Consider the following 12609-nt stretch of genomic DNA (forward strand, 5'->3'; position numbering starts at 1 on the left):
CCAGAGCCATGGCCTTAAACTAAACGCCAAAAAGTGTATAGTCATACCCTTTGGGAAAAACAAAGTGCCCACAAATTACCACATAGGTGGTAATCCATTAAGTACGGAAGAAGTAATTAGGGACCTAGGGACCCAAGTTGACAGTAACCTCTCGTTTGACACTCACATTGCCAAAGTGGTTAGAAAGACCTTCTATGTTGCCCACCTTATCATGAAGGGATGCACATCTAGATCGGGAGAGGTCATTGTGCCCCTTTACTCTTCCCTCATCAGGCCCATAATTGAGTACAATGCCCCATTTGGGATGTACCTTACCAGACACCTGCAGCAACTGGAAAGACCCCAAAAGTACCTCACCAAGAGGATCAAGGGACTCAAACATATGCCATATGCTGCCCGGCTAAAGAAACTCCAGCTCTACTCAGCAGCATACCGCCTACTCAGAGGCGATCTATGCCTGACGTACAAGGCCATGTCTAACCCGGAATTAATGGACATGCTCCACCGCAGAAAATCCAAATCCACCAGAGCTACGCGAGCGAGAGATTTGAACCTCAGCACAGAAATAAATAGGACATGCTGGAGGGACAGATTCATAACCCAGAGGCTCCCTTCACTCTGGAATAAAATCCCAGTCCATGTTAGGCAGAGCCCCTCACTGACTCTCTGCAAGAGAAATCTTGACGAGTCAATGGGAGATCATAGTTTTACCCCGGGGGTCACTTCTGTGTCACTGCTAGACAGAGGTACAGTAAACTAAACCTTAAAATGGGCACAGTATACTCATTCCAAGGGGTGGCGAAAGCCAAACACACTCTGGCTAGGCTTATAAATGCCCTAGGGCAGATAGCCTAGTATGAACCTATGAACCTAAGTGAATGGTTTGGTTGAGGGCCACACTGGACACCACCTTAGGCATAAATATTGGGTTTGTCCTGAGAGAAACCCTGTCTGGATGAAAAATGATAAAAGGTTCCACAGCCATGAGTGCTTGTAACTCTGAGACTTGTCTTGCAGAGGTTATTGCTAGGAGCAGAGCTGTTTTCCAGGATAAGAATTTTATATCCGCTGTTTAGGCTGGCTCGAAAGGAGGCAGTGTGAGTTTTTCCAAAACATAATTGAGGTCCCAAGCCGGAATTGGTGCTCTCCTTGGAGGCCTAATGTTTTTGGCCCCTCTGAGGTACTGCCTTATTAAAGGATGAAAAAAGATAGGTGGTTCCGTATTGTAATGGGCTGAAATGGCAGACGCATGAATCTTAATTGATGAGAAAGAAAGGCCTTTGTTCATCATCTCAGTTAGATATTGTAAAATCTGAGGGATATTTGGTACACACGTGTCAATGCCTTGTTCCTGGTTCCAAGCACAGATTCTTTTCCATTTTTCTGCATAAGATTTTCTGGTACTGGGCCTCCTGGCCTCCAAGATAACATCCATAACAGCTTTTGAAAGAGGGGTGTTCTGAATGGCTACATTATCCGCCATGCTGCCAGATTTAAGGTCCTGAGTTGGCTGTGCAGAATCCGATTGTTTTGTTGGGTCAGCAAGTGAGACGTTTGAGGCAATATCCATGCTAGACCTTGAGACAAGCTCTTTAGGCTTGGGTACCAGTGCTGGCGTGGCCAGTCTGGTGCAATCAGTATCATTTTTGACTTCTCTTGTCTGACCTTTAGGAGTACCCTGGGAAGGAGAGGCAGTGGAGGAAAGGCATATACTGTTAGATTTTTCCAACTGAGAGAGGGCGTCCACTCTCCATGCTTGCTTGTGATAAATCCTTGTGCAAAATCTCTGCAATTGGCAGTTGTGAGGGGAGGCAAATAGATCTATGTCTGGCCATCCCCATTTCCTTGTTATGCTCAAGACTTGTGGATCCAGTTTCCATTCGTGGGGATCCATGAGGTTTCTGCTTAGTTCATCTGCCAGAGTATTTGTTTTTCCTGGCAGGAATTGTGCTTGCAGGTGAACTTGATAAGTCAATGCTGTGTCCCATAAGGTCATTGCTCGTCTGCAGAGGGGGTAGGAATGTGTACCTCCTTGCTTGTTTATGTACCACATGACCATAGTATTGTCTGTCTTTATCAGTAGCTGTCCTGGATGAAGCAGGTCCTTGAAAGCTGTCAGGGCATTTTGAACAGCTAGCATCTCCTTTTGATTGATGTGAAGATGCATCTGGTTTACAGGCCATGTGCCCTGAATACATTTTCCTGCCATATGGGCCCCCCAGGCATAATCTGATGCATCCGTTGTCAGTGTCTGTCTGGCTGTGGGTAAACTGAATATCAGACCCTTGTTGTGGTGACAGGCCTCTGCCCACCATCGAAACACCTGTTGCAGGCAGGGAATAAATGCAATTACTGTCTCCAGGCTGTGGCAATGCTGAGTCCAAACACTTTTTAGATACCATTGTAGTTTCCTCATATGCAGTCTGGCATATGGAATTAGTAGAATGCAGGATGCCATGAAACCCAAGGCCTGCAGGATTTTCCTTGCAGACAAGTGGATTTTTGTTGCCAATTTCTTGAAGTAAGAAGTCAGTTGCTTTTGTTTGTCTGGCGTGAGATAAGCCATCTGGGCAGTTGTATTTAAGCTTGCACCCAGGAATATTATCTCTTGAGAGGCCACTAGTTTTGATTTCTTTTCATTTACTGTGTACCCTAGGCCAATTAGTAATCTTTTTACAAACGCCAGATACTTTAGAAGAATGTCTTTGTTCTCTGCTTGAATTAGGCAGTCGTCCAAGTAGGGATATATTTGAATTCCTCTTTGTCTGCAAAACGCAATAATTGGTGCCAGGCATTTTGTGAAGATCCTTGGCGCAGTAGATAAGCCAAAGGGCAGTGCAGAGAATTGGTAGTGCATTGAGCCAGCTATGAATCTGAGGTATCTTCTGCAAGATTGTCTGATTGGGACTTGCAGGTATGCCTCTTTTAGGTCTAAAGTTACGAGCCAAGCCTTCTTGTACAGCATGGGCAGTAGCTGCTGCAGAGTCAACATCTTGAATTTTGGAACTTCCAGAAAAGTATTTAGTATAGACAGGTCCAGTATTGGTCTCAAGGTTTTGTCCTTTCTGGGCACTAGGAAAAGTCTGGAGTAAAATCCTTGCCCCTGCTCTTGTTGTGTTCCTTGTTAAATGGACCTCATGTCCATGAGAGCTGTAATTTGCTTTTGTGCCTCTGCCCATTGATTGTGTGGCAGGTCTGGCATACCTTTTGACCTTGGTAGGGTGTGAAAATGGAACCTGTAGCCTTGGGACACTATATTCAGGACCTATTTGCCTTGAGTAAACATTTGCCAATTTGATGAAAAAAGTGCTAGTTTTCTCCCTAAGGGGGCTGCCAAAAGAAAAGTGCTTGGATATGGCAGAGGAAAGTCATTGGGACTGTTTCCTGTAAGGTTGTGATTTGTCTTCTCCGCTTTTGGAGGTAGGAGCACCCCATTGTTTAGGCCTGTATGAGCCTTGAGGCTGAGATCTGCCTCTGAGATGCCTGTATCTGCCTCTTTGTGGTCTGTCTGACACTGGAAAGGACCAATATTTAGAAGGCCAGTTCCTGCTAAACCTGGGTGGCTGTACCTGTAAGAAATCCTTGACTGTGCATGGATTTTGCTTTATCCTCCATTTTTTTCAACACCTCTTCTGCTTTAGTACCAAACAAAGTATCATGCTGTAATGGAGCATCTAATAATTTTGCTTTAACATGATCAGGCAGAATCTGTTCCTTTAACCAAGCATGCCTTCTAATAACAGAACCTTTAACAGCAGCCCTGCAAGAGGTCTCCAGTGAATCATAACCACATTGCAAAGTATGCTTTCCCACTTGTTCAGCTGCATGCAATAAATCCTGCATTTCCTTGTTCTCTGCACATTCAGTATTTGTCAACAATTTCTGTTTAAGCAGTGACATTAAATATTGCTGATAATTAAGCATATGAAACTGACAATTTAAAGCCCTTACAGCCAAGGTAGCAGAAGTGTATACTTTTTCCCCTCATCTGTCTAGAGCCCTAGAATCCCTATCAGAGGGGACAGGATTTTTTGCAGTGGAAGCTTTAACCCCTTTGGAACCCTGAGATACAGTTTCTGGGTCAGCAGTGGGGTTTTTATATAGGAATTTATGAGAATCCAGGACCCTGTAATATCTATCTGGATTAGCAGGTGCAGGAGGTAGAGAGTCAGGGGACAGGCCGGACTCTGAAAATACATCATCTACAATGTCTAGAACAGGAGGAATAGCAAGGGGTCTGTGCTGAGGAAGTAGCAGAAAGTCTCTGAGCCTTTTCTTAGATTCAGAATAATCTTGGCTCTCCCAGTGGAAATGCTCCCTCATGGTATGCAGGGTTTCCCCAGAAGAATAATCCTCAGGAGGAGAGGCTGAAGGAATGAATTCTTCAGCATCAGAATCCTCATAGGGAAGCATGGAATAATCCAGTTCAGAAGAGGAATCAGAGGAAATAGAAACCTGATCAGAAGAATCATACTCTGTCTCTTGCCTAGGCCTCTTATCAGGAGGGGGATGGGAACCCCTGATCAAGTAATGAGGTCTTCGGCCATTTTGAGAATCTGTTTTTTAGGCATGGAAGTCTGAGTAGGAGAATGCTGTACTTGTTTCTTTGTCTTTAGAGCTGCTTTAGTCTTTTGTCTCTAAAGCTGAAGATGGCTTAATATATAGTTGTGTAGGTCTGAAGACACCCTCAGGAGTCTATGCCTGCTCAGCGGCTCCAGACCCATGAGGGAATGATTTCCTAGTGTCCAATACCTTGAGTATCCAGAGGCCCAGTCAGCTCAACGTGGGAGTTGGTAGCGGGTGCCAGGGGCTGCGAAAGCACCTCAATGAGAACCGGCGACTGGCCTAGCGGAGGCCTCGTCGTCGGTTTTGGACCTCGGATGCCTATCCTTTTCCTTGCGTTTTTTGTAAACTCCGGTCGTCGGCTGTTCCGACGGCATTATATAATTAAATCTTCGGCCAAAGTAATGAAATGCAAAATCGAACCGACACTTAGTGCATTGTAAATCTAGCACAAAACCGACAGCTAGCAACATTGTGATCAGGGCCTAGGCAAGGAATACAGTAAGAGTGAAAATCCTTATGAGGTATTTGCTTCCCACAAGAAATACAATTGTTAACTTTTTCTGACATCGGTCTGGAGCAAGAAAAAAGTTTCCCCAACAGGGTACTTAGCTTTAATGAAGACTTCGGTTCTGAAATTCGGATTTGAAAATCTCAGGAGTCGTCGACCGGCACTTGCGAACTGCCTTGCTTCAGGCACCACGCGGCAAGAAAGACTGAAGAAAATGGCGTCGGCTGTATCTTTTATACCCCTGGTGCACTGACGTCAGGGAAGAGGCAACAGCAACAGACGCCGGACCTAGACTTTGTAATTCTGGCCGACTGAGGGTAGACTGCCAGCAGGATAACCCAAGGGTAATGACTGCAACAGTGAAAGACGATGAACATCAGTGAAAGACTATGCAATGCATTGTGAAGTAGAGCAGACAGCGGAGCATGACTTAACAGAAAATGGAAGAGTTAGCATGTTTTGGAAAAGAAATTCACAGCAGAGTATCTTTTGACTGCTGTAATATCCGTCAATCCATTTTCGTACATGGGGCACAAGAAAAAGCAAAATCATGAGAGAGGGTAAACAAATTTGTTTACAGCAGTATTTTTTTTTTTATGGAAATGTAGACGGAAGGAGTTACTGTAAAATAAGATGTAGGACTGTGATGTTATATCAAGAAGTCGAAGCTAATTATGAAAAAAAAGAATGAAGGAACTGAAGTAATGTGCATCTAAAGTGAAAATGTCGGAAGATGAAATTACAAATTTTATATAACTGAAAAGTGTACATATAAAATAAGACTGTGTAAAAACACTGTATGAAGAACTAAGTAAAAGTTCCTCATCTCTTCCATAAGTGCTGCGGGATATTTTACTTTCACATGAGCTACCACCAATTCAGGCAGAAGGGACCTCTGTTTTAACAACTCATCAGAAGGAAGGCATGCCCAGGAGTGCAACTCCCATTATGCTGCACTGCAGTGTCACATCCAGAAAATTATATCTGGTATGGGAGTAAAATCCATCTTATTCCAGTCTTTCAAAATCAAAGGTAAGCTGTGCTCACCTGTTGAGTCACTGACATTAGCAAAATGTATCACTGCTTTAAGAAAATATTTCAGAGACCTTTTATAAAGCTACTCAAGCATGAAAGAATCCTGAAGTCACAGCGACACTATGTTCCAAAGATATAGTGCACAGAAAGAGAAGGAATAAAACGCACAAAAAGTGCCCGAGTGGAAGAGCCACACCAGACACTGCAGAGCAAGCAACACTTTACCGCAGACCATTTTCCAAAACACTGTCCCCTATAACACTTAAACACACACGGAAATACCTATGCAGAAGAACAGAGTAAAAGCATCCAATAAGGGCAGACTGAAGAGGATAATTGTTTCTCTCTCTACCAGCATGCAAATATAACAAAAAGTAATAAAAACACATCTGCTGGTTTAAAAACATGTATATTTTTACTCTGGGAACCTCAAGACGAGATGCAGTAATAATTCTGGAAGACATACCTATCCACAGCCACACACCTAAATACTCAACAAAAAACAGTAATAAATACCAGGCAATAAAAATAAATGGAATTCTGCCACAGACAGTGGCATTCTAGTTATGACTACACATTGCAGAGTTCCTGAAACCACAATGGCCAAATACTGTTCAGCTAGCCACTGAAACTCAACAACTTGCACACAACAAACTTCTCCAGCATGAAGCCAATAAATATAAAAAGGAAGTCAGTTGACAGACAGCACTACATGGAAGAAAAGTATAGTTGTGTTAAGTAGACTTACCATAACAGTAAATGTCTGAAAGATCACTGCTGCAGTGCCCCTTAGCTATACGGGTCATATCTTGCCAAGGATATAAAAGACAGCCTCCCAAGCTTCAGAGCACCTTCCATGAGCCCAAAATCTCTGCCAGCTTGAGATGAGTGGACTAAAAGACAAGTCTGAGCAACAAGCCCTTCAGAGCTTTCCTGCTAATTGACCGAGGGAGGCTCAGCCCTAAAACGGTAATGCTAGGAGAAAAAAATAACCACCATACCATGGCATAAACGACACAAACAAAAAAAAACAAAAATGGGGAATGGATGGATGGAAAGGAGCAGTTACTGCATCAGTGATCATTCGAACATCTACTGTTTTGGTAAGTTTACTTATACAACTGTACTATGCTCATTGTGTTGATCACTGTTGCACTAGTCTTAGCTATATTGATAGACTACCCTAGCTTACCCCATTTATAGGGTGGAAACAGAAGAGCTCTGTAGACCCTGGAGAAAGACACCAGCAAAGCTTGATCTGGACCTAGAGAAGAAATCAATCTTATAGTGCTTTGTAAAAGTGTATACAGTGGACCAAGTGGCAGCCTTCTGGACTACTTCTAAATTCAACCCTTTGCAAAAAGCCACAAATTAAGCTAAAGATCTGGTAGAGTGGGCCCTGACCCTGCCTAAAATAGTTTTGTTGTGGTTAGTAAAACAAAATAATAGCCTCAGGCAATCATTTGAAAATACTCTGTTTTGACACAGGCCGCCCGTTTACACCTTCACAAGATTTGAACAATTAACCTAAAGATTTGAAATATTTAGTTCTGTCAAAATAGTACCCAAATCAGCTGTGGATATCCAAGGTATAGAGCATCCTCTCCCCCTTAACTTCTGTAACACAAAATTAAGATACCAACAAAGGGCTACCAGTTTTCTTGAAGGCATCTTAAGCAAAACCCATTTCAAAAATATTTTGACATGAGAATGCACTGAAAGAGAAGTATCTGAGGGCAGGCATGCTGAAATGGCCAATAAATGCACCTTGACAGAGGAGTAACAAAGGCCATAGGGTAGTAACTCTCACAAATGCTGTATAGCCAGAGAACTAGCCACACATGCATGTTGGTTTTGTTGTTTGCACCAACTAAAAAAACCCTACCTATTTTTTTAAAAAAAATGATTTTCTAGTAGCAGCCTTTCTTACGGCCATTAGTATCTGCTGCACATCCTCAGTAAACATGTGCCATGAGACTATTATCCAGTCAACTGAAGCTGACTGGTGTCGGGGTGTATCCAAGACTCTTGTTCTTGCATGAGTAGATACAAGTCTGTGAGGAAGCTCTAGTTAATTGTTCTTTGCTATTACTAAATAAAGGAGAACCACGGTTGCCTGGGCCACAAGGAAGTCACGACAATGTTCCTGGGGGATTACTTATGAATCTTCCTAAGTACCCGAGATATTGACGGAAAGGGTGACAAAGCATACATAAACATTCCTGTCCAAGGAAGAGAAAGAACATCGGTCTTTCAAGGCTTCTTGAAGTCCTGAGACAGAATCTTGCCAGCTGATTGTTCAGACAGGAGGCAAAGAGGTCTATATTTGAGGAACTACCCCACAGATGGATTAAATCTTGGAAGACCCCTGATCTAGTTTCCATTCGTGAGGGGTTGCCTTTGTCCTGCTCAGCTTGTCTGCCACACAAATTTTCTCTGACAGAATGTAAGATGCTGTAGAGTAAAGACTGTGCTGTGAAGCTATATCCCAAGCTTACATGGCTAGTCTGCAGAGGGGATACCACCTGGTCCCCCTTGACTGTTGATGTACCACATGACTGAGGTATTACCTGCAACAACTTGTAGCAGTCCAGGCGACCAAAGATGATTCAGGGAATTGAGTGCCTTGATCAAGACAAGCATCTCTTACACACACACACACACACACATATATATATATATATATATATATATATATATATATATGTGTGTGTGTGCATCTGTCATTGGTGTCCCACACACCTTGCACTTTTATTCCTCCTGAAACTGCTCCCCAAGCGAACTCCAAGGCATCTGTGCTGACTGACTGCTTTTGAACAGGAGGGAGAACGGGAGACCTGAATTCCCTGCTGACAAACCCTAGCACTGGGATCTGGAAAAACATGGGGTGCTGGTGCCAAGACAAAGACACTTCAGACACCACTGCATCTTTCTCATGTAGAGTCTTGTCAAGGGTATCATGAGGATCACAGACACCATGAGACCCAAAACCCTGAGTATTCCCTTGCAGTGACCATAATCCGAGTAGAAAACCCTAGAAATAGATCTAGATACACATTTGTTTTTGTTTTCCTTTAGAAAAAAACTTCTTTTAACTGTGGTGTCTAGCTGACATCTCAGAAATACAACCCTGTCTGAAAGAGCCTAGAAAGGCTTTTGAAAGTTCTCTTGGAATCCCAATTTGTATACGAGACCTCTCATCCAAGACCAATTCCTGACACTTTGAAAAAGACTCTGCAAAGATAAGCAAATTGCCTAAACATGGAAATATGTGGATACCCATGTAGTGTGCAATGAACTGTAACTGCAACTAGGCACTTTGTGAACACTCTTGGTGCAGTGGATAGTACAAACAGTAAGGCAGGGGAACTGACAATGTGATCCAGGCACAGAGAACCTTAAGTAACACCTTAAGTCTGGATGAATAGGAATGTGATGACAAGCATCTTTCAAATCTAATGTTGCAGGAAACCTGAATGAGGAAGAAGGGGTAAGGTTTGGGAAGTGGGATTAAAAAATTAAAAGACTGAGGAACTTCATACATCTTATCTGCCTGTTAGGGACAGATGGTCCACTGTCAGGAAAACTGCAAGCAGTAACACACATTAGCCGAAGCTGACAGAACTGTGGGAACGGTGCAGGGTCTACAAATCTCCTTCTTTAACAACTCATAGTATTTTCTGAGGGGCTAAGAAACCTCAGTATTGTCTCACTAAACACTGGAACATTCTAGAAACAGTTTCAGAGAAAGAGAATACCCTACATGGCGAATCAGAAACTGAGTTTTCATCTGAGTCTGAATGAGAAATCTGCCCTGTATATATTTATTTATTTGTTTTTTTTAAGATAATCAGATCTTACTACTGGGTCTGTATGTAGCAAAATGGGAGCATAGAAAAAATACTACTACTAGTACAAGGAAGGAGACAACTGTCCCACCAACAACTTAAGTGCAAAATGAAACAAAACTCAAAGTTACCGTCTTGAGTGCATCCTTTACTTCAAGGGACCAACCCAGCAAAAACTCTGCTGTTGACAATTTCTTGCAGAGTGTTTCCTCAAGTGCAACTACTGGTTAGGATCAGTTATGAAAGCACTATAATGGATAATATGGAACAATTATATAGAGATTAGACTGTTCCCCTTTCTCTACAACAAAATCTTCATATTAGTAGTAGGGGAAGCACGGATGCAGGACAGCAAGCGTACATTTTGACACTTACAGCCTGTCTCACAGTTTTGCTGATAAGTCGAAGTAACACATTCTGACCTGTCACCAATCTTGACAAGCCCATACTATTGGCAATAAGACACTGCTGTGGTTGAAGGGTTGGCTGTTGACAAAAAAGATGAAGCCTTACTGTCTCCATTTACTTAAAACAGGACCATGTCTAAGGGGAAGTTATTCAATGCTGCATTCTTTATTCAATTTCTTTTTTAATTCAATGAAAATGGTTTTAGAAGTCAGAAAGAGTTATACACAGCAAAACAAAGTAAACTCAAAAGCAAACTAAATGAAGCTTTGCCAGACTGTCATTAAATGTTAAGGATGATTTTGTTTCTCTACACCATCCCCTAACATAACAGCATCACTCTTTCTTGCATTTAGGTAAATATATAAAATATGATTTTTCATAACTTTTGCAAATACTCCTTTAATTGCAGTTCAGTATATACTACACTACCCATTTCAGTTGGCAAATCATGTCTGCTTATGTACGTCACTTTTCTGCCTTAGATTTAGATATGTATCTGTACTTGGATTTCAGAAATCAAAATTTGAAAACAGTGGTGTGCATATTCAATTTAGGAGAACAGGGAAGTCTCCTGTAAAAATGAGTACACACTTGGAAGATGCACAGGAACTCTGCTTTCCTAATGACTAAACTTGTGTACAAAGCAGTGGATATGTGAACTGATCATCATAGGTTCATAGGTTGGTACTAGGCTATCGGCCCTAGGGCCTATACAAGCCTAGCCATAATTCCCTGGCTATTTCTTCCCACATTATTTACTTCCCTGGACCCCTGTGGACTCTCTTTGGCCACAACCTAAGACACAAAGGCAAGGCTAAATGTAATGCTTATGGACACTAAATTATGCAACAGTCAATCAATCAGCAAATCTTTTCTGACTTGAAGTACCAGAGAAAACTCGTACAGATGCTGAGAGAACACACAAACCCCAATATCACATCACGACTGAACACGAGATCTCAGATCTGTAAGGCAGGGAGGTTAACTAAGCCATCTTCATGTCTCAAAACACAGAGCGAAATAAACAAATGAGGTAATGTGCATCAGCAGCAACTAAAGGAGGCATGACTCAAGACTGACAAAAAAAAGTCATGAAAAAGGCAGTAGGATAGGGTCCTGCAGTGCACTTACAGATGGACTGTGGTAAACCAGATGGGTTCAAAGGTACCTGGTGGGAAAGAAAGCAAAGAACATGTGTGTCAGAAATACTAGCCAGAGCGAGAAGATGGACTCGACAAATGACAAATAAGAAATCTTGTGTCAGCATTTCCAAATTTACATATCCAGTACAGTGTATAAAGCAACTACTGACAACTACAATTCAGCCAGTATCTGATCCTCAGCTTGCACTTCTCCAAACCAACACTCGGGTGCGTTAGATATCATTCCGTATTCAGATCAATGGAACAGTATGATATCACTGTTGCCTTATGTATGAAAACAGCAAAAAACAAAATGTTGACCTTATAAAAGGCAGGAAACAAATTGCTGATGGCCAGAGTTTTCTTTTTCCAAGAACTGAAAGAAAGGTGGCTGGCACAACCCCAACAACCCTATGTTACAATAAAAGTTTTACTGATCCAGAAAACATCCTAACCTTTGGAAATTTGTGGCACTCTAACATTGGCACTTCATACCTCAACCATCTTATTAGTTCCCTGATGCTACGTCAGTGATGCGACTTAAAATCAATGGCACTGCAGCAAGTTTTACTACATTAAGAGAAGGGTCACAGGCACTTCACTTTCAAAAATACTGCAAACCACCAAGCATGCAGAAATGAACAACATATAAAACAGTTACTAAAAATGCCATGAATTAACCTTTAAGGCAAGTATGCTCTTAAACGTATAATCAGTAAAAGACAAGATTGAGTTTGTTTTTTGATCTCATGCTGATGGCTACAGTTCCAGTCTCATTATCAGATGCTGCTTATGCACCATTTTCTTTTACTTAAGCACAATAAAAACTGGCACTCTGACCAAAGGGACCTCAGAAGAGACAGTCGGAACACAATTCAGGCTCAGTAATGCATTCAGAAATTTGATCAACCTCACCTGATTCGACATCTAATCCAAAATAGAAGAGGGCTCCATCTCCCAATGCACACAGCAGGTAATGGCTGCCTTCAAATGTGGTCATAAGAATGGAGCGTGGAATAATCTCTAGAGAGGGGAAGAAAAAAAAGAGCTTACTACTGCAAATTTGTTAAAATGCAGCAGGCAATCAAAATAGCACTTGGTC

At 42.1% G+C, this 12609-nt stretch overlaps 1 protein-coding gene across 1 annotated transcript in view; it reads right to left on the minus strand.

Annotated features, from left to right (window-relative positions):
* Positions 1-12609, minus strand: part of DDB1 (damage specific DNA binding protein 1) — a 2836764-nt gene that overhangs the window by 1599706 nt on the left and 1224449 nt on the right. Inside the window, exon 15 of the mRNA XM_044059793.1 lies at positions 12423-12530. Within this exon, the coding sequence (XP_043915728.1) occupies positions 12423-12530 (108 nt within the window). The remainder of the gene's footprint in view (positions 1-12422; positions 12531-12609) is intronic.

Source organism: Protopterus annectens, chromosome 17.part0, assembly GCF_019279795.1.
Source record: "Protopterus annectens isolate FY-2018-M chromosome 17.part0, PAN1.0, whole genome shotgun sequence".
Lineage (NCBI taxonomy): Eukaryota > Metazoa > Chordata > Ceratodontiformes > Protopteridae > Protopterus > Protopterus annectens.